The sequence below is a fragment of the Peromyscus maniculatus genome, chromosome 4 (genome assembly GCF_049852395.1).
Source record: "Peromyscus maniculatus bairdii isolate BWxNUB_F1_BW_parent chromosome 4, HU_Pman_BW_mat_3.1, whole genome shotgun sequence".
Lineage (NCBI taxonomy): Eukaryota > Metazoa > Chordata > Mammalia > Rodentia > Cricetidae > Peromyscus > Peromyscus maniculatus.
The window spans coordinates 12465159-12487807 of NC_134855.1; the positions used below are offsets into that span (position 1 = coordinate 12465159).

The 22649-nt window shown below is 53.6% G+C and overlaps 1 protein-coding gene across 2 annotated transcripts in view; it reads right to left on the reverse strand.

Moving 5' to 3' along the window:
- Positions 1–20861, reverse strand: part of Col5a1 (collagen type V alpha 1 chain) — a 156456-nt gene extending 135595 nt beyond the window's left edge. Inside the window, exon 1 of one of the 2 annotated variants that reach the window (XM_015986637.3) lies at positions 20489–20861. In XM_015986637.3, coding sequence (XP_015842123.2) covers positions 20489–20597 — 109 coding nt within the window. In that variant the 5' untranslated portion in view covers positions 20598–20861. The remainder of the gene's footprint in view (positions 1–20488) is intronic. The other variant, XM_015986638.3, reaches the window with a different exon arrangement.
- Positions 20862–22649: the final 1788 nt, after the last annotated feature.

Below are 22649 nucleotides of genomic sequence, written 5' to 3' on the forward strand. Positions count from 1 at the left end.
CGAGCACCATCATCACCACCATCACCATCACCACTATCTCCATCATCATCATCACCATCACCACCATCACCATCACCACTATCTCCATCACCATCACCATTACCATCACCACCATCACCACCACCACCACCACCACCATCACAGTCATTATCATAGTCGCCACTATCATCATTGCTGCCATCACCATAACTTAAATAAGGGATTATGATGCTTTTGTTTCTTCTCTGCTTCTTGGTAACTTTTAATGTTCCCATATGAACATATGTTGCTTTTACAGCATATTATATAGAGAATGAGTGCCAGTTAATGCCCAGCAGGAAACAGCATTACATGAATAAATGCACATTCTCTCTTTATGTCTACTCCAAACTGCAAGATGGTTCCAGTGCCCGTGGTCTTTGCCTTGATAATGGGCAATTTTCAGCTGGCCTTTCTAAAACAAAACCGTTTTCAATTCTTGGGACTGTGTACACTTCACAGGAGAGTGACATTTGAAGGAGGCCACCCCACACCATGAGTCCTCCCAGGGCCCCTTGGCAAGCCTTGGGTCTGCCTCACCCTTGCCCTTTCAGATTAAAATGTGGACAAAAGGCAAATGTGTCTGTTGGCCACTCGCTCCTCCCGGCAGTGGCAAAAAACTGGCATGCCTTTCAATTCTCGTTAGAAGAGACGGCTTTAGAAAGAGAAGGAAATTGGCCCCTGAAGATGGTTTAGCACCTATTAACTGCTGCAAAGACAGCAACATGGGAGAGGAAATTAATGGGGTACATTTCAGATTGCGGGTGCCACCAACAGTCCTACACCCTGACACACCATCCATTCACACAAATCTCCAGGTCTGAATGACGCCACTGTCAATCAGAGACTGCACCCCATCAGGAGGCATTTTGCTGCTTCTGTGTACAGGCAGTTTCCAGCTGTTTTTCTTGCTGTTTACAACAGCGAGTGGATGGACACCTTTCTGACGGCCTTTCTGTCCCTCTATTTGATTATCTGCACAGCTCCAAAATGATCTCTTTCAATTACATGATGCAAAATTCCATTCCCAAAGCTCAGAGTCAGTTCTGTGATGGAGGGAAATGATTTCCCAAGGCTGAGGAACAGGACTCAGACTCCTTCCTCCAATCAGCCCATGCCGCAGCTGAACACTGCCCCCTCTCATGAGTAAATGACACTGACTCTCAAGGTCTTCCCAAGAGTGGATATGAAGGGACTCTCCATGTCACTCTGCATGCTCCGGAGCTGCAGCTAGCCCTCCTGGGTGTGAATGAGTATAGTGCATGGGGCTGCACAGAAATAATTAGCATTTTGGACAACGCCTTCCTAAGAACAGGCTGCAGAGAGACCACTCGAGACACCCATCTTTCTCCAGCTCAGGCTGGCCCCTCTCCCACCCCACTCAGCCTCACCCAGCCCACTCCACTATCTCACAGATATTTCAAACTGTGATGTAATTCCCAAGCACAGCCGATCAGCGGGACACCTGTCGAGGAGACCCTAACACCAGCAAAATGCAGTATGCTTGCTCAGTGAGCCCCGACTAGAAATTGGCAAATACAGATGGCCAGAAAGGGAAAGGGAGCATAGGGATGTGATTAGTACCTGTTAGGTATCTACTGGGTTCCAGAAGGTTCCATCATGATTTCTGACTAATGGAAGGAGAGCTATGAAGCATAGAGGTATGTGTGTTGGGTTTTGTTTGTTTATTTGTTTTGTTGGTTCCCTGGAACTAGCTCTGTAGACCAGTCTGGCCTCGAACTCATAGAGATCCTCCTGCTTCTGCCTCCTGAGTGCTGGGATTAAAGGTGTGCACCACCACGTCTGGCATGTGTGCTGTTCTTATTCCTAATAGTTCAGGTACTCATGTTGCCCTTGTGACTTGGAAGTACTGCCCCCATTCTCCAGAATGGGTAAAACATTCACCTAAAGCCTGGCGGTGGTGGCGCATGCCTTTAATCCCAGCACTCGGGAGGCAGAGCCAGGAAGATCTTTATGAGTTCGAGGCCAGCTTGGTCTACAGAGCAAGATCCAGGAAAGGCACAAAGCTACACAGAGAAACCCTGTCTCGTAAAACCAAAAAAAAAAAAAATTCACCTAAAGGCCCAGGGGACCTGGCATGTGTCACAGGCACAAACAAGGGCCAAGCTGGGTCCCAAACTTTAAGCAAAAACCCCCTGTTGCTTCTCTAGAACCAGAAACAGGGGACTCCTTCTTCACGATAGACTGAACCACCTCCCTCATTCCACAGGGTGAGGTCTGCTTGGGCTTGACACCTGAGAAGCACACCACCCAGGATGTGGTAGCTACTTGGTAATTGCCCACTGCGGCAGGAACGAAATTCAGCGGCACCAGGGCTCTACTATTCCTATGCTTGGCATGTGAGTCAGTGTCTCAGAATTCACCCTAAGGAAACAATCAGAGGGGAAGAAAGGCTCTTCTGGGAAGATGTTCATCCAAGCTGTATTTACAATAGCCCACAGCTGGAAGCAGCCCAGATCCAACGCCAGAGCAGCAGTTATTGGTACAGCAGTGTGCTCAGCTACAGTACACGTCTCAGTCCCCAAATATGACACCCAAAGGTCCAGAAAAAAATAATCCAGACACTTTAAGTAACTTTTATTATAGCATCCTGTTACAATTGCCCTGCCTTAGCAGTTGCTAGTCTGGAACAGCGCCCAGTCTACGAATGAAAGCTTGCCACAGGTGTGTATACACAGGAATAAATGCAGCACACCCAGGCTTCTTTATAATTGTGGTTTCAAGCATCCCCTGGGGTTCTTGGAATGTGTAGCCCGTGGATGAGTCTGGGTGGCTGTACTTAAAATGAGTTCTGAAAGACACAGGGAGGACTCTTATTCCTGGATAGATTCATCAGAAGCCAAAATCCGCTCTGCAGAAAAGAGACTCCAGTACCTGAGCAGAAGAGTCCAGGGAGCCTACACTGAGCCCAGACACCCCAATTTTCCAAGTGACTCCAGATGAAGCATGTGGCAGCCTCAGTTTCTCCTCCCGTAAAGTGAGTGGATGGAGACCGCTAGCGCCACGGCCGTTCAGCGGCCAGTTTCACATCCAGGACATAAGGAAGGGCAAGAGCACTATTGGCAGCTGCTTCCAGACTTATCCTAGGTCTGCTTTATGAACTTTTTTGTTTGTTTGTTTTGCTTTGCTTTTGTCTTCTGAAACAAGGTTTCCCTGTGTAGCCCTGGCTGTCTTGGAACTCGCTCTGTAGACCAGGCTGGCCTCGAACTCAGAGATCCGCCTGACTCTGCCTCGAGAGTGCTAGGATTAAAGGTGTGCACCACCGCCACTCAGCAGATTCGTGGACTTTTTAAAAATTCCCTTTCATTATGTGTATGGGCGTATGAGCACATGTGTGCAGGTGCCCACAGAGTCCAGAAAGGGGCATTGGATCCCCCAGGAACTGGAGTTACAGGTGGTTGTGAGGCTTTTGATGTCGGTACTGGGAACCAAACTCAGGTCCTCTGCTAGAACAGTAGAAGCTCTGAACCACTGAGCCGTCTTCCCAGCCCTTGCTGTATGAACTTTTAAGGCCACAAATAGTTTTTACTGTTATTTCAGCCAAAGGCAGCCACCTGACAGCGGGAAAGGCATGCATCCTAGAGCAGCCGGTTCGCGCTCCACAGCCTGCTTTCTGTAGCCGTATATCTGCCTGCTTCCCAGCAGCACGCCTTCTGAGACTCTGCATTCATCTCTCAGACGCAAGTAAGAAGTGTGGCCTGGGGACCTGCTACCCATTCTAGGAAAAAACCTGAGTCTGGATATTTGAGCATCCTTTCCCATGATTGACACATGTGTAAGCATGGATCTGGGTGTTTTCCCTCTGGAAGGGAAGGGTTCGTGCAAGGAGGAGCCCTCTTTCTTTTCTGGGATTCACTTCAAGTTTCTCAAAGACCAGCACTGCTCTGTGAATCTGAAGCCATAAGGAGAAAGTAAGCTTCATCAGTTTCTATGCTGTGTCCTGTCCCGGGGATGCACCATAACGTATTTAAATACCTCCCCCGTGACCAGGCTGGTGGTGCATGCCTGTTATCCCAGCACCCCGACTGAGGCCAGCTACTTCAGGAGAGTCTGTCTGGACAAATGGCTCCTCTTGGTGAACCTGCAGGTGTTTTGAGCCTCTGCTCTTCCCAGCAGTGCCTTGCACACAGGAGTGGCGAATATAACACACCCCAAGGGGCAGAGCTGCTGGGTCAAAGGGCACATGCATGTTAACATCTCAACAGCTACCGCTGGCTGCCTACTGAAGCAGGGGTTTCCTTCCCCAGCTGACAGTCCATGGTGTATCTGTGGTCCTGAGGCTTCACCTTCATGCTGTCCTTGTTGAAGTTACACAATTTTCACATGTATAAAAGTTCCAAACGTTTTCCTTCCTGAGAACTAGTCACACCTTTGACCTTTTTATTGATTTGTGGGAACTCTTTGCATATTATACCATATTGACCCTTTTCCTGCCACATGGGTTCACATTCTTTTCTTGGGAACGGTGGTTGTTTTTGCCCTTCAGCCAGGCAGAAAAACTCCAATAATCTGCTTTTACAATTTCTGAGGTTTATGTCATGCTAACAATGTCATATTCCCACCCCACCCCCACCGCCTCGTAACCATAAACACCTACCTCCCATGCTTTCTGCTAGTGGTTCTGTGGTTTCATTTTTAAAGTTCACATCTTTGATCCATTTGGAATGAATCTAGTACAAAAGGGGGGCAGACAGCAGCATCTTTGCCCCAGATGGCTTCTGAATCATCCCAGCCCAGTTCCGTGATTAATCCTTTCTTCCAAGGCCCATGTGAAATTGCAGCTTTTACTAGACCCTAAATTCCTGCCAGTGTCCTGGCTTTTAAGGACCAGGGTCATACATTCCCCACCTGCACCCGATTGGCTCACACAGAATGCTCACCAGCCCCCCAATGTGTTCTCCTCCCTAAATGCAGCCCAAGGAGGCTAGAGCTTCCTTGCCAACCACCCTGCAGCATGCTTTCTCTGTAATAGGTGGCTTGGAATATGAGGCACAGGAGCCACCCAAGTGCCCATCAATAAGGGAGACGCTGTGACAAATCAGACACAGAGGTCAGGATGGATGGAGCAAAACCTGCAGCGCACGGGACAAAGGACAGTGAGTTCTCATTGCTGCCCTCAGGCCTCAAGGCTGTCACCTTCAGGGAGGGGTGCCCAGTGGGCATAGTGGCCGCAGGAGCTGCTACGGTGCCCGGGTACTCCCCCAGGAAGCCACTGTGACAGACGTCCCTTCCTGTCTTTATTCTCTGCATTCATGAGCTCTGACTTGGAGAGTTACAGGTGAATTTTAGCTCCATCTTCATTCATTTTCCTATTTTCTACGATCACTACAATGAGATTCATCTTTTAACCACAGAGCATGGCCATTACGAAAGGCGGAGAGAGAAACGCGCAGTGCGGCCACCTTCAGCGGGGAGCGGAGCCAGCTAAACCCTGACTGCTCCTGCTGTCCTAACCAGACTGACCTATGACCCCTGGGGACCCAACCCAAATGGGGTCTGTTCCTCCTCCCTGCCTCTGCTGGAATGAAAACTGGAGGTGTGGGGGTAGTTCAGGCCTCATGCTGGGTAAAGCCACAGGGCTGCCATACCTGGCTCCAGGATGCAGCCCAGATTTCAAAGACCCCATGGCCCAGCCAGGACGTCACACTTCTCCTGGGGCTGTGCCAGGTCTGTGCCAATTACAGGTGTGTAGAGCTCGCTCGCTGTGTTGCAGTTCAGGAATGAGGTTTCCTTAACCTCCTTGGCAAAGTCCCGCACAGTGCCTTGGACATTGGCGGTACCCACAGAGGGGTTGCTGAGTTGAATCTCCGGGTTTAGCAGAGCAGGCAGGGTAGATGTACAGCAGCCCCAGGAAGGAGGCCAACAAGGTTCTTCCATGGCTAATAGCTCTGAACTTGAGGGCCACCGTACAGACGCTAGTTTGAATTTGTGGCCCAACAGAGACACAATAACGGTTTCGGAGCTCATCAGCTGGTTTCCACTCAAGCAGGCATCTACGCAAACCCATCCCTTGAAGAGCTTCGAGAACAGGCCAGGAGTGAGATCAGAGGCGAGGTAAAGCCACAGAGCTGTGAGGATGAGGGCGGAGAGTCCTAGCAAGAATCCCTGCCACCTGCGCTAATCTGGCATCAGCTTCCATGGCCACCTGTGACCCCTGAGGGCTGCAAGAGGGGCCCCAACAGTGAGGTTTCCTCAGGGATATAGAAGGGGCCCACCATGACCTCCAGGGATAGAAGAGAGGCCCCACCAGTGACGATTCCCCAGGAATGTAGGAGGGGCCCACCGGTGACCCCCTGAGGTACATAAGAAGGGCCCCACCAGTGAGGTTCAAATTTGAGAGTCACTGGGCAGAGAACTCCATGTGCCCAACTAAGAGTCAGGAAGTGATAGGGAAAACGGAAGCCAGATTCTCAGGTACCTACAGATGGAGTCCCGGGGCCAGTTGGGATGTCAAAATGGGAAGGAAGGTGGTAGCTGGACAGGCAGGAGAGAAGCAGGTTGTGGGAGCATCACACCAGTCACTCAGTCTGACAGAGCCCAGGGGTGGGGCCGCATGGAACGGAGCAACAGTGGAATGCCAGGGCTGAGTGGGTGTGGCTCTGTCCTGGCTGCAACATCGCTAGAGGAACCGGACCAGGAAACAGTTTTATAAGGGACTGGAAAGAGATCAGACTGCCTCTCTGCCGAGGAATTTATCTGTTGGCCAGGATATCAGCCAGGCGCGAGCACTGAGGGAGAAAGAGCATGGCAAGGGCCTGGTGTCTTCCACTGGGCTTAGTCTTAGCCCTGGGGGGAGGTGAGGGGGCGGGCTGGGAGCATGCCTGTGTCCAGAGCGAGGAGTCCTTTACAGTCTCATTTCCCAGCCCTAAAGTCCTAGATGACAGAGCTGTTCAGGGAGGGGCTCAGACATAAAGAAGTAGCTGGAGAAAGTGGGTAGGAGCAGGCAGTATTTAAATCATTGCAAAACAAGGCTGGAAGTTTTTATGGGATGAAATGCTTGATCCTGGAATTAGATGAGCTGGGGCTGAAAGCAGCAGCTGGGGAATGAACTCTGAAAGATGGCAGGATTAGCTGGCCAACAGAGAGCTGCAGAGAAGGGTCTAGATCCCAGAAGAGTGCCAACCCAACCTCAGGCTGGCTCCGCGTGAGCTTGCCATCTGAGAAGTCCTCGCAGGGGCAGGGTAGCGACTACCTGGGACTGCTGAATGGGGTGAAGGGTACACAGAACGTAAGCCGAGAGCTGGGAATGTGGCTCAGCTGGGGGAGTGCTTGCCTAAGGTGCACAAAGCCCTGAGTTCAATCCCCAGCACTGTATAAAACTGAATGTGGTGGCGCACAGCTATAATCACAACACTCAGGAGGTGGAAGCAGGAAGATCAAAAGTTCAAGGTCATTTTGGCTACATAGTGAGTTTGATGCTGACCTGAGGTTATAACATAAAAAGGACCTCACCTCCATGAGGAGGCAAGACATGCTTAGCTTTGTGCCCACAGGACTCTCTGGAGACATCAGATAGATTGGGTAAGAACCTAGATGCCCATCACCATGCTCAGACATAAGTCTACTATTTTCCTGGGCATCGCTGAAAGACCCAGGGCAGTTTAAATTTCCACTGGAACCCTGATGCACAGCTCTGGGTCTAGACCTGTGTCTGAGAGGGGACAGTGCTGTAGAACCACAAACCAACTATTCTGATCCACCACATACTGACGAGCAGGTTCCTTGGTCAACCCACAGTCCGTAGGTGTCCCTGGGCAAACACTGGGCATTCTCTCCCTGCAGATATCAGGGCATCCATCCTAGTAGTCGATTCTACAGCACTCAAACTGCCCTTCCAGGACTCTTGTGCCCTGCCCTAGAATGGCCTGAGTAGAGTGGGCCAGGGCTTCCCTGGCTTCACAACACCAAGTGCTACTCCACCATGGCTACACTCTTGTTCAGCGAACACCCTAGAGTTTGCAAGTTACTATCAGCTCAGTCCAGAAAGTATTCAGTGGGCATGGCCCATGCTGGTCCACTGTGAGATGCAGCAAACTCCAGACCTGTCTGGTTCTGTACGGCCTCAACTCTACCTTCTTAGGTTCCACAAGCCTATGAGATGTGGACATCATCCATTCCACCCTCTGTCCATGAAGAAACTGAGACACACACAGACAAGTCGTGTCTGAAGTCACACTGGCTACCCAAACCGCACCCAATTTTAAAGGACTGAGGTGTAATGCCACACTTGGCCTCTAGGTGATGCCTTCCCCTCTTCCCCCTACAGCCAGAGACCCGAATTCCAAGCCTCAGGGCCACTCCACAGAGCTAGGACTATGTTCTGCTACCGTCTGCTGGGAATTCTGGTCCACTGGGTGACCTGAAGCTCAAAATGTCTAAGATCACAAGTGCAAGGTGGAACCCCTCACTTCCTTTTGTAGTGTCCCAGGCACACCGTGGGACCAGGTGGGTGGCCTGGGCAGCAAGCACCAGTTACAGGATCAGAGCCCCACAGGGCACACCAAGACAGCCAGGTCACACTGTTTTCTGCCTTTTGAATTTTCTTTTCTGAAAAGTCCATGACTTGAAGATGTGGGTCACACCCTGCTGGACTTCTCTGGCCCCACTGAGCTTACGGCTGAGCTGTACCAGCTTAACTCTTGCACCCTCTGACTGATGACTCAACTCCCACCCGGCAACCCCACCCGCTCTCCCCATCCGCATTTGGCTGTGCCGGAGCAGCCACCATATCCCTTTCATCAGCTGTCAGCTGAGATAGAGCAGACAGCCCCTACCTGGCCATAATCCCCACTATCAGACCTTCTTCCCACTAAAATGGAAAACGTGACTCAGACTCCTAAACCAACAGGCTGCTTGCACTTGGCTGCTGCTGAGATCCACAGCACTCTCCAAAGACAGACCAGACCAAGCGGAAGACAGGGAACCCTGGGCTGGGGGCTTTAGGAAGCAATGCTGAGGGGCAGGGACCTGAGCCCCAGCCCCGATAACACACACACAGCCAGAGGCACAGGGGGAGGGGTGGCATGAAGGACGCAGGACCCTTCACCCTGCCACCATCCCCAGACCCTCCCCTCTTGACCCCTACTACAAGGATGGAGACCCCCCCAAAAAAGACATTTCAGTGGAGACTGAAATGTCACTGCCACAGCCTTCTCTACTGGCCCCGACACTGAGCCTGGGTGCCACCCCTCATGCTGGACAGAGTTATTCCCAGAGCACAAATGTTGTCTTAAGGGCTCAAGCTCTGTCCCTTACCAGTCGCAGGGCTTCTGTGGGCCTGGGTCTTTTCATATTTCCCTACCATCATCCCTCAGGTGCAAGTATCAAGCTAGCATATCTTTGGATTGTATTATGCTATAATGTTTGATTTTTCAAAAGTTGTCATTTGATCTGTTGATTTGAGCAAAAAAGGAAAATCAATTTTGTTCATGAAAGCAAAAATCATTAAGTGAATTCTGGGATTAGGACAGAATTTCCAACAATTTCTCAAATGGCCTCACACACACCTCTGCCAAATGGTACTATGCACTTGCATGAAGTGGTGGCCTCAGCTAACAATCATAAAATCAAGATATTGAGCGGCTTTGGAAAATATGGAAACCACTATACATCTGGCGATGGCACTATTCAGCCCAGATTTAATCTTTACATAAAGATAAGTAAGTGTATCCATCTCATTAGCATGCAAACCTAATTTCATCTTTAATAGATAGTAAAATGTGTATAGCAAAGAATTGTTTTAAAAATAACCTTCCTCACGCTTATCCATAAACGTTAGAGTTGTGTGCCTATTTTATGTATCTGTATACCCAGGGTCACGTGAAAAGAAGGGAGTCTCAAACAGAACACATAAGCAAGCCTGGTTTAGAAACAGAAAAAACTTGGGTAAGAGGGGTAGGGAGAAGGGTGAGGAGGAGTGAGGAGGAGGGTGGGGAGGAGGAGTGGGAAGGAACAGGAAGGGAAGGGAAGGGAGAGAAAGTAGAGGAGAAGTAAGAATGGGAAGAGGAGGAAAAGAAGAAAAGGAGGAGAGTGTAAGAAAGGGAAGAGGAGAAGACAGCAACCTGTGAGTCTTACCCTTCACCTTCAGTGACCATTGGACAATCTTGCCTCTTCATGTATGGAAGCTTCCTTCCCTCTATCTTAACCCACACGCAAGTCACCAGACCCGGGGGGAGCTTTGGGGAGAAACTAGACACCAAAGCCTGCTTGGAGCCCAGTGCCCATCACCCTCCAGTCCAGAGGCTGACCCGCCTCAGCTGTCCTGACCTGATGGCAGGGTACCTGAAGGACCACAATGGGTACATCAGCCGTCCGCCCCCCATTCTCCACCCTTTCTAGGGTACAGAGGCAAGCAGGAAGGGCCTTGGCTTTCTCCTAAGACACTCCATGTGGCCTTTCTGCCACACTGTCCATGCCCTTGTACAGCAGTCCCTCCAGGAGCCTGCAAATCCTCCTCAAGGGCCAAGCAGCTGTTTGCAATCGGCCCAGCCCTGGCCCCAAGCAGAGGAGGAGGAGCGTGTCCACAGGCTGGACCCAGGGAGTCATGGGGCATTCGAGGACAGGCAGCTCCGAGGCTAGGAGACCCGGGGCTGCCCCTCCCCATGGACAGAGCCAGCCACAGTGAAGAAATGGGGCGGGCCTAAAAAGGCAGAAAAGACAAGAGTCCTCTACGTAAAGCCCATTTTCAGTCACTGCCAAAGAACAGGGAACCTCTAGCCAGCCTCAAGCTGGCCGAGTTTGGTTACATTAACACCATGGGTTGGAGGTAGTTTACAGCACCTGCCAGGGACAGAGTGGGCTCTCCTGCCTGCACGCCATCCGGAGCAGAGATATTTGGGAACATTGATGGTCAGTGCTTGCTCAGACAGGAAGGCCCCGGATGAGACAGCCTGCATTGACCTCCAGCCTTCAGAGGCAAAGAGGTGGACTAGGCTGGTTGGATTCAGGACAGTCAGGTTCCTTTTCTCAGCACCAGGATCATGGCAGATGGACTCTCTCTGCCAGGTATCACCAAGGGTCCAGTCCCCTCTCATCACCACCTATGATTTCAGAAATGCCCAACTCATCTGAGCACCATTATCTGCAAGTGGCCTGAAACTGGAGGCCAGACCCCAGATTCTGTAAGCCCTCCTGCAGGGTATCTGTCTGCTCCTTCCAAAGCAGCCAGCTGGCCCTCCCACTCCTGGGCAGAAAAACACCTTCTGAACTAACTCCCAAGTGTTAGATGCAGGGAAGGTCGGATGGAGTGTCCCAGAGATTCACCCTCATCATCAGTGGGACCCCTGGCTCTACAGAGGTACTGAGGTAGTGTGGCACTGTACTCACACATGCCAGCTTCACACTTCTCACCAATTAAAGGGGTGGTCCTCAATCCCAATCAGTCACAAAGATACAGTTACATGGCAGGCCATCCTCGATTCTTCAGCCATCCACTACCCACGTGGACTGGAGGCAACTCACTATCACAGGTTCAATGTCCCCAGGAACCCCCCTACCTCCTACAGTCAGCTCTGCTTCCAAGTAGAGAGATAAAGTAGCATGCTCAAGAGCCCACAGCCAGGAGCACACACGCATTCTCCTGATTCACAGGACCCTTCGTTTGTCCTGTTCTCTAAGTATCTGCAGAACTTCCTCTTCCAATGTCTGAGATGCAACTGAGCTCCTTCCCAGGGACTGCCTGCCTGCTGTGCCCAGAGCTGCCCCAAAGTTCCCTCAACGGGTCACTAGCACCAGAATTTGGGGGAAGGGGTCCCAGGGAGCTTCTTAGAACTGCCCCTGTGAACCCACATCCACGAGGCAAGGTCCTGGGGGCCACTGAAGCTGGGTTCCACCTACTGGCTTCACTCTGGGTCCCCTGCCGAGCCCCTGAAGGTCCTTTCTGAAGGAAGTGGATCAGCCTACAACATGGGCATGTCTGGGCAGGGTCACAGGCCCTCTAGCATTCAGCCCTCTGGGGACCAGCCTTCTGTGCCAGGGCATTACTAGAGGGCGGGAGAGGCCCTGGTGCAGCTGCAGCGACAGTACAAAAACATGTGGGTTGCAGCTTTCCTGATACAGGCGCAATACACAGAGCACCCGCCTTGTGTCACACACCGGGCAGTCACTGCAGTTCCTCAGCCCCAGGCTGTCACTCAGTGCACCAGCCCGAGGCCTCAGAACCACACAGCCAGGACAAGCTCTGTGGAGGCACCTCAGGCCCTCCCGCCTCAGAATCATCTGCTTAGGGGATAGCGGAGCTGGGAGAAGGGGCTGGAGCCTGCACCATCGGCCTAGCCATGGGTGGCTGGAAGTAGGGCAGTCCCAGGCTTCCCTGCAGCTCCTTAGTAAGCCCCAGGCAGTACAGCTCCATGTGAGTCCTGCAGTTCCATGTGTACTGACATAGGTACATGCTGACATCATATGTGCCACCACACAATGAGAGCGGCGACAGCAGACACCCCGTCCCCACTGAGCTTGCCTCAGAGACGAGGCAGCATTTTATGTCCACCCTGCAGATGGGGAAACCAAGGCATGGTAGATGCTTCTGTTGTGCTAAGTCCCAGTACACAGGGAAGGGCAAGATGCAGGGACCTTCCTTCCCAATCCCTGATTGTGAGCTGCATGTCCGGGGGTGTGGGAAACAGCTGTCCTCTGCCCCTCTGGCCTGGGGCCTGCGGGGCAATGACCCTCTCTAAGCTCCATCTTGGTGACTCTCGGCGTCCTTCCCACGCAGATGGGTCACCAAAAAGAAAGGGCAGTCTCAAGACCACACTAATGTAGCTTCAGCAGAGCAGACTCACCTAGAGGGAGGGAACCCCTGGAGGATAACAGGCAGAGCCCAGAGAGGTGGACGAGTTCTACCTAGGAGGCTGGCTTTTAGAGACATATGCCCAAAGAGTCGCTAATAAAAGCAGGTGGTGTCAGAAATCCACTTAAGAAATCTGGGGTGGGGTGGATGAGGCAAGGCTGGCAGTGGGCAGACCTAGGGGCATGTAGAATATGGGGCCTTGTTGTACTAAGCCTGACATTTCCCCCGCTACCCTCAGTGCTAACAGACTGACAGCCATGTCATGTTCCAGAACCTCACACTCCCATACACTGCAGTCCAGCCCTGATCCCTAAGATCTGCTAGGAAGTAGACAGGAGTTTGCTGAACATCAGAGTCTTGCCTTTGGAGAAGAATGGCTGTAACCCACAGACAGGAAGGAGGCAGTGTTCTGTCCTTTGGCAGGAGAGGCTATATAAAGAAGGGGGCTTGTGGGGCAACCCAGCCTTCACACAGCTTCTCCTTCCACTACTTCCCCAGCCAGGCCCTCCAATGTTGAAATTCAAGCCCTATCAGGAGGACCTGAGAGAGCACCTCCCCTAAAGGTCCTTCCCATGTCTTCAGCATCCCAGAGCCAGACTAAATTCAAGCGTCTCTCCCTGTGCCCACCATGGCAACTGCAGGTTGTCCCATACTAGGGCAGAGACCAGCTTTTCCCACACCCACATTGTCTGCCACTGTCCTCTATGAGCTCTGACAATGGAGGGAAATTAGCTGGGCTCAGCATGTCAGCTGGGCATATACCTGGACCACTGCCCTCCCAAAGGAGGAAGCCTCAGGGGTACCTGGTCCTGTATCAGAAAGGGAAGAGAATCACCACCAAGTACCTGGGTGAGGACATTTCTGTCTTCCTGAATCACTCACCTCTGTCTGATGGAAACAGGGAAGCCAGGCCATGTCCACCTCACTGGCTTTGAGCATGGGTCAAAAGCCGTCAGTATATATGACTGTGGTAAGAACCAGAGGCAAAATCAAACTTGCATGGCTTCTTGTGACCTGGCCTGGCAGAGGCTCCATATACACACCTGGAAGGATCAGTCCCATCCAAAGATGACTGAGAGCACAAGCACTCCACAGATCATGCCTGGGGAGCACTCCACGGGTCATGCCTAGGGAGCACTTCACAGGTCATGCTTTGGGAGCACTAAGGAGCACAAGTTCTGAGCAGGCCATGCTTGGAGAACAAGATTAAAAGTGAAGGTGAACATGAGCCAGAAAAGAACAGCACGGCAAAGTGTCCTCTGCATCCATCAAGGGACACCTACCTTCAACTGTGCAAAGGGTGGACCCCGGGGTGCTTAGCAAGCTGGTCTCTGATTGGCCAGTGCTCCTTAGGGACTGGCAAGTGTCTTCTTTTGGTTCTCCAAAGCCTCTTTGGGGTTGGCAGGAACGACCTCATCTTGGCAGGTACCGCCAATGACTAGCACAACACCCAATGGTGAATGAGTATTTTTCTGTTTCCCACTGTAACTGCACTTGGTTTGACAAATTCACCTGTGCAGATGTCTGTCCCCTCTACACATCCTACTCCAGAAGTTCCTGTCAGCCAGGGATGGCTCGCCAGTTGCTCACCAATGCCCTGGCACCCACAAAATCTATGAGACCTAAATGTCACCGAGGCCAGTTTCCTCACGGTAGCCCTAGGCTTCCCCTCTGCACAATGCAGGAGGACGGCCCGCCTGCTCCGACTCTCACCACACCACAATGTCCACTTAAGCTAAGACGCTCACCAGTCTCATTGGTAAGTCAGTTTTTCCAAGCTGTCCCCAGTCCCCCCCACACACACACACACACACATCGTGATGTCATTTTGTGCCGTTTATTTCTCTTTTTTTAAGGGTGATATTAGACTCCCCATTGCTAAGGCACTGGTAAGAAAGAAAGGATGGAAACGGAATTTGCCCACAAGAACCCAGCTCTAGGGCCGTAAAGATTGCTCTACAGGTTATGGATGCTTGCTGCCAAGCCTTGCAGCCTCAACTCAATTCCTTATGATAGAAGAGAACCGACCCCTGCAAGTTGTCCTCTGAATACACACACATACACACACACACACACACACACACACACATAAATGCAAAACCAAAATAATGTTAAGAAAGAGCTCCATAAAAAGGAAGCAAAGGTGTGCCCATGTCATGGCCAGAAGCATCTCAGAGTCTGCCCCTGGAACTCCAAGTTATTACATTTTGAGGAAAGTGGGTCAGTCTGTGGTTCGTGTCTTGGGTCTGAGTCACCAAATAATAGTAACATTTACCACTGGTGTGGGGTCATTACTGAAGCTGGGAATATTCCAGAAAAATGACTGTGTTCATAAGGAGCTGAAATGCTGACGACTGAGACTACGTGTCGTGGTGAGAGAAAGTGAACCTGTGGCCTGCAGTGTGCACCCAGGAATGCGTCTCATCTCCTGTTCTTTCATTCCACCCCTCCCTCCCCAGAGCGGGAAGAGGTGGCCAGGAGCCATGAATGGCCGGGACCATTCGTACTTCCTGACCCCAGATCCTCAGAGAGAGGTCGCTACAGAGGGAAGGGCATGGAGGTACCTGGTCCACACTGCACAGGACACACCTCCAATGGCTGAGTCTGGGGCCTTGGGAGAGGTGAGGTGGTCACTGCTTCCCATGCTTACCCCATCCTGAAGACCCAGTGTGGCCCTCTAGGGAATAGGGCAGGTGACTCCAACATGACAGCGGCTTCTAGCAACATCAAGAACCCCAGCAATCATAACAGAAATTGTAGCACTTATCTGCGCTTCACATGACTGTGTATTGCTCTCCCAAGAATCTGCTGTAGTTGTAATCATTCATCTGCTCACGAATGGGGAAACTGAGGCCCAGGCCATTGAGTACAGAGCTGGGAAGAATCGGAGCCAGGAAGGGTATGCAGGCTGCCTCACCCAAGCCACTTGCTCTTCCCTCCTACCACCTGGTCTGCAGGCAGGCCGTGTCCCACAGAGACCGCAGTATGGCCTGTGAGAAGGGCCTGGGCAGGCTCCACCCACTGTATCCTGGCACATCCAAGAGCTTGGCCAGAATTGCCACAAGCATCTGTCAAAGTGCTGACCAGCAGATGAGCTGATTACATAGAACATAACTAGATGGGGAGCCCAGGTGTCACATGACATGACTCACATCAAACTGGGGGGACCTGTGGACCAGTCCACTTGGTGGCAGAACCCAGGGCCTGTGGTCACCAGGAGCTCCAGGGCTCCAGGGCCATGAGCACCTCTTCACCTCCCATTGTGCACAGAGTACACAGACTGCTCAGAAGAGCTGTGGAAACACACACGCACATGTGTGTGCTTTCATACCCCCACACCTATGTGCAGTTACACACACAGTTGTTTCACACATACAGGGACCTGGGTCCCACATGGGCGAGCACATTACACATACACAATCTGACACGCACATTACATCCATGAAACAACCCTGGATTTGGCCTGTCCAGTGCCTTCACACACACTCCTCAGGTGACTACAATACCACCTTGAGGGGGCTGGGCAGCGTGCCACACGCAGATGAGAGCCAGGGCAGGAAGACAGGAGCTGCATGGTACCTCCTTCCCCATATGCCCCCCTCCTCAAGCTTCTAGACTCTTGATGTTCCGAGAGGACTTGGGGAACCTCTTGTTGCAAATTACTACAGAGCACAGCTTGTGAGACAGACCTGAGTCCCCGAGCCTAAGCCACTGCCTGAAAGGCAGAGTCAGCCAGTCAGTCTCAGGCCCCCTCAAAGAGACACGTGCTAATCTTTCCACTTTTCAGGAATGGAAACTGAGGCACAGAGACTCCGACTGGCCTAGCAAACCCCTCAACCTCGGAGGCAGAGAGAGCACACGCCAGCTTCTCAGCTGTGCACGTCCCCTGAAGCCGCAGCAACCTCACCACCGAGGAATGTCCCCCGTAAATCATCCCCAGAGTTCCCACAGGCAAGGTCAAAGCCTATCTGGTCTATATCATATCCCGCTAGCACGGTGCCAGGCCCTGCCTCCCATCCCGAAAGGACGGGGGTTCCAGGGAAAGTTAGCGGAGCTCTGGGGACCCCTGCTCGCTCTCTTTCACTGGCACTTTTGTGCTCCTGGTGCAGGGTCACCAAGGCAGTCAGGAACTGGGGGCCTGCCAACCCACTGATGAGGGGCTTTCCAGCCGAGGGAGAGGGCCCAGGGTGACCCCCCTGGATAAGTCTGGAATATCCAATGAGGAAGGAGGGACAGGAGCAAGATTAAAGTCAGGAGGAGAGGACACAGTGGGGAGGATAATGAAAAGCAAAGGGGTCAGGCCACCAGAGACCCCCATGGAGAGATCCTCCAAGATGGTTCCACAGGGCCCAGCATGTCCGAGGTGGCCCAAGAACAAGAAGAAAGGTGTCTGGTGCCAAGAGGGCATCAGGAACCCCGTCTACACTGGCCCCAGCACCTCCAGGCCAAGTGCAAGCTAAAAGCTGACAATGAGGTAGCTGGGTGGTCCAAAAGGAGATGGAAGACTGACACCCACTTCAGAAAGCCACAGACCCCCAAAAGGAGATAGAAATGAGGGGTGAGGGGAGGGAGAATGGAGGAAAGAAGGGAGACAGAGGAAAGGAGGGTGCAGGGAGGAGAGAAGGAGAGATCAGGTAGAGGTAGCAAAAGAAAAGAGCATAAACTTTGCATCTGCTCTGGATCACTGGACTGGGACCCCAAGCTGGGACTATAGCCCGGGGTACTGGCTCTCCCAGGGGAAAGCAAAGAAATGTATGTGAAATCAAAGAACAGAATGCCTGGACCTGGGCCAGGCCGGAGGGCCGCCGTTCACTCAGGGCTCTCGCCAGGTAGTCAGCGGCTCTGCTCACCCTCTACTGAGCTCTGTCCACATAGGTACCAGCAAACTAGCCACCAGCATTAACTGTGCCCAGAGCCATCGATGAGCAGATTGGACAACCCCACACTACAGTAAATGGTGTCCTGGGGTGGGGGAGATAGTGCTTTCCTGGCACACTAGGCACCATTCACCATCTGTGCTGTGCCAGGAGGGGGCCAGGTTAGAGCCTTACGATCCCAACTCCACTCAACAATTGTACCTCCGCAAGAGGGTACAGGCTGACTCAGCGAGGCGATAAAGAATGGAGAAAGAGGCGTCCGGCCAGAGGCAGGGGCAGGCAGCGGGCATCAGCTGGCCTCCGCTAAGGGTGTGGCTATGAGGAGCATCCAGAAATATCTACAGGGTGGGGTGGAGAGGCAGTCTCTAGCCAGCACTGCAGGACCAGCCCCCAGGACAACATCATCAGAGAAGAGGCTGTGAACTAGCCCCAGGAGGGGGCTCTACTACCGCAGCTGGGTAAGAACAGCTGAAGAGGACCCATAGTTCCAACCCTGCAGCCAGAGTAATACACCCTGACAGACACAGAGGGCTTCTACAGGGGGCTGAGTGGGGAAAGTGAAGGAGGGATGGAGGGAGGGCCCAAGGATGTCCCTGTAGCCAACTCATTGAGTCACAGGAAATTTAACCATTCAGTATCTGTCAAGTCTCACAAAACTTGGCTGCCTTGCCCTGCAAATGATTGCAAAAAGCAGTCATGTGATTCGAGCCCACCAATAGCACATGGAGGAGATGACCTCAATTTCCAAATATTGGGGTCACGTTTCATTTCCCATCACCCCCCACCCCCGTTAAGACTTTTAGCAGCTCCCAGGGCAATCTGACTTCTCACTCCTTCACACACTTGGCCAAGAAGGAGGCAGAAGAACTGTGCTCACAGCAAACTCGGAAAACATCTGGCAGAGCCTGGAGGGAAGAGGAACAGGGTAGGGTCCGCCTGCACTTTTCTCCTGACTTGCCAGCATCGAAAGTGGACTGCTGCCCCTCCGGCCACACACTGAGGATGCCTTCCAAGTGGGTCCCACCACAGGAGCAGGAGAAAGCCTCCTGGGGCCCACCCAGAAATGCAGTGTCTTTGCATGTTTTGAAGTCTTTTGTCCAAAGCAAAGTGTCTAACACCACAGCCAGGACCCAGGCAGCCCCTTCCAAGTGGCCGCACCCTCAACAGCAAAGGAAAGCAGGGGTGGGGGTGACATAGCACAATGATGGAGTGAAGCCGAGACATGGGCAGGGCAGGGCTGGAGCCAACGGTTGGTGCTAGGAATGCCCTACTTATGCCCACGGTAACCCCAGCTGCCCGGGTGAGGATTCCACTGAAGGATTCCCTCCTGAGGTTCTAGGGAAACCCCACTAAAGTAGCTGGACAGGGCTAAGTACCAGGGGAGCACTGTGGGGGGTGGGGAAAGGCAGGAGGCTGACCCCATCCTGCCCATCTTCCAGTTTTCTGAGAGTCTTTATCATCCCCTACTTCTAACTGAACCCTGCAAAATCCCAGTCAGTTGGTCCAAGTCACAGTCAAGTGGGCATCTGCCATGCTCTCCCTCTGTCCCCCAAGGCCCTGGAGCTCCTTCCAATCCTACTCTTGCTTATATCATGTACCCACTGGGCACCAATGGTGCCAGGAAGCAGGAGAAGAATACTGTAATTGGCCATGGAGCATGGAAAGTGATTCTCCCACTAGTCCTGGAAGCTCCAGCTACGAAGAGCCTTGTCCTGGACGAGGGCTGGCCAGTCCGCTGCAGCCACCCACTGTTCTGCTGCCTGAACTCCTAACCGCCTTCACCTCCCCCAGTGCTGCATGCCTGGAAGCCTTCCTGCCCTGGCCTATGGTGTTGAGGGGTCTGGGAAGATTTATCCCACAGCTAACTAACAAAAGTGATGCTGAGAATAATGTTGCTGCCCAGACGTGAGCCTGGAAGTGCTGGAATCCAGACAGGGACAATCAGTGCCTCCCTGATTCTTCCCAAGGGACCAGGACTCCTTCGAAGGGCCCATCCTGGCAGGAGGAGCCTCACATCTGCAGATCATCTGAGCAGCTCCCAGTCCAGACTCCAAGGCCCTCTCCTGGCCTGGCTCTCCGTTCATCCCATCTTTGGGCAGAGAGCCCAAGCAAACTACCTCTAAAGGGTTAGGAGGTTTGCGGTCAGCTTAGGAGCAGAGTTGGCCTACTACCTAACAGGGCTCTACAGTGCCCCCTGAACGCTTGGCGGGGACTGCAGGGAACCCCGTCCCTTGGGAAAGCAGAGAGTCAGCCCAGACAAGCGGGAGGGTGTGTACCGAGGGAAGTCCAAAGCTGGGGATTCAAACTTCTGGGATCCCCTTCACCCCTAGGAGTCCCCGAGGAATTGAATGGCTTTGACTCTAGGGGGCGGCCCTTCCCAGCTTTCAAAGGGGAAGTTTCTGCTGAAGGGCTGCGTGGGACGCAGCGGGTCGCCTGTGATGTGGGACAGGGAATGTGAGGTTTGGGGACAAAAGTGTGACCACCTCTGCTCGGATCTAACACGAGGCAGACTCTTCCTTGACTCGCGCGACAGCCCCACCCGACTGGCCCGTTTGAGGAGGGGGCGGTACGCCCGCGGGGATGGAGTTGGCCCGGCTCCCTCTCCCGGGCCCCCAACGAATGGTATTCGTTGTCTTGCCCGGTGCATTCCACAGGCCAAGGGGGAAAGTTCTGCAGGCTCGGAGGAGGCTGGCGGCGAAAGCGTCTGGGATGACAGCGGCCCGGCGGCTCCGCGCGCGTTCTACTGTCCCCGAGGCCCGGTCCCCCGAGGCCCGAGCGCCCTTACCTGCGCGGCTCGGAGGCGGCGCCCACAGCAGCAGCAGAAACAGGAGCAGCGGCGGGGACAGCAGCGGGGCGCCGGGGCGCGCAGCTTTCCAGCGGGTGTGTACGTCCATGCCAGCGGGGCGCGCGGGCCGGGGAGCGGGGGCGCACTCGATGCACGGGGACCAGGGACACGGCCCGGGTGGCGGACGCAGAAAGGAGCGCGACAACTTCAGGGAGTCATAGGAAGCTCGGCGCCCGCCCGATCTCCCCCGCGGCGGTGGCTGTCCTGGAAGGGGCGGCGGGCGCGCTCGCCCACGGCGCGGGGATCAACTATGGCCCGGGACGGCCGGGACCCCCTCACTGGCTGCTCGCGCGCGCCCTGTCCTCCTCCTTCTAGTCCCTCGGCCTCCTCGCCGCTGCCGCCCCGCGACCCGCTCCCCGTGGGCGCTCAGCTGGAGTGAGGTCCTGCGCCAGCCGCGGGGACGAGGAGTGCGGACCTCGCCTTCGGCGCCCAGCACTTTTCCCCCCTTTCCCTCCCTCCCTCGCTGCTGGCAGACACGGCGGAGGCTGTCGATCCCCAACGCCCGCAGCAAATCAGAGCCCGGCGCCCGGCTCAGTAAAGCCGGCCCCCGCCTCCCACTGGGCGCCGCGGGCGAGGGGGTGGGGACAGCGGGCGAGTCGCGGCGAGGAAGGGGCTGGCCCGGGGCGGGAGCGGACGTGGGACGGGGGCGGCGCCCCCGTTCTTTCTCCCCGCTCTGGGCGGCGGCCTCCGGAGCCTGATGGCCCACCCTGGTCCTCGATTCTTCCCGCCCCAGGTGCCCCGACCTGGCCAGACTCCAAGAGCTAGCGTTGAGCCCCCCCACCTCCCATCCCAAAGTTTGATCGCTTGAGTTCAAAAGAGAGAGAGAGAGATTGCTCTACCACGCCGGACTTTCTCTTTAAGGAGGAGTTCCAAGAGCTCCTCTTCTGGGCGGAGACACAACTTGTAACTCAGCCAGAAGGGGCTCCCTAGACTGTGACTGACAGAATAACCTAGCGTTGGGGACCCGCCTTCCACCTCTCCCATAACTAGATTGTCAAGGATGCCCAGAGGGGCCTCAAGTGGACTTGGGGTAACCAAGTTATTAATCAGATGAAGGTTAGCCTCAAATCCCACCCCACCCTCTTCCTACTGACCCTAGTGCCCCAACCACTTGTAAGGAAAAGAAGAAACCCCCTTCCAGAGCTGGCAGATCCCCATCCAGAGCAAAGAGAGACAGGAGTGTCTCCAGATTTCTCCAGGCCCAGGAGGCCCTGCTAGAGCCTGACTCACCGCCCTGCCCTTCTCCAAGGGCTTCAGGGTTTGTTTAGAAAGAATCATAGTGAATTAAGAAAGCTTTCAGATGCAAAGCCATGGCTGCCTCTGAACACATTTCCGCCTGGGAGGATTTTGGAGTGATGGGACTCCATCTGGCTGGGACTCCTTTCTCTTGTTACATCTTCAGACCCCAGTGAGATTCCTAAATGTCCTTTCTTCTCATCATTCTCCAACCAGGAGGGCAGAGGCTATCAGGGGTACAGGCAGTCAAGGTGCAGGCAGTCAGGGGTACAGACAGACAGTCAGGGTACAGACAGTCAGGGGTACAGACAGTCAGGGTACAGACAGTCAAGGGTACAGACAGTCAAGGGTACAGACAATCAGGGGTACAGACAGTCAGGGGTACAGACAGTCAGGGTACAGACAATCAGGGGTACAGACAGTCAGGGGTACAGGCAGTCAGGGAGTACAGGCAGTCAGGTACAGACAGTCGGGTACAGACAGTCAGGGGTACAGGCAGTTGGGTACAGGCAGTCAGGGGTACAGACAGTCAGGGGTACAGGCAGTCAGGAAGTACAGGCAGTCAGGTACAGACAGTCGGGTACAGGCAGTCAGGGGTACAGATAGTCAGGGTACAGACAGTCAGGGTACAGACAGTCAAGGGTACAGTCAGGGTACAGACAGTCAGGGGTGCAGGCAGTCAGGGTACAGACAGTCAGGGGGTACAGTCAGGGGTACAGTCAGGGTACAGACAGTCAGGGGTACAGACAATCAGGGTACAGACAGTCAGGGTACAGACAGTCAGGGGTACAGGCAGTCAGGAGTTGCTGGGGTAGCTTGCTCTGGCTCTTGAATCTGGGTACAGGTGACTAGGACAGGCTTAAGC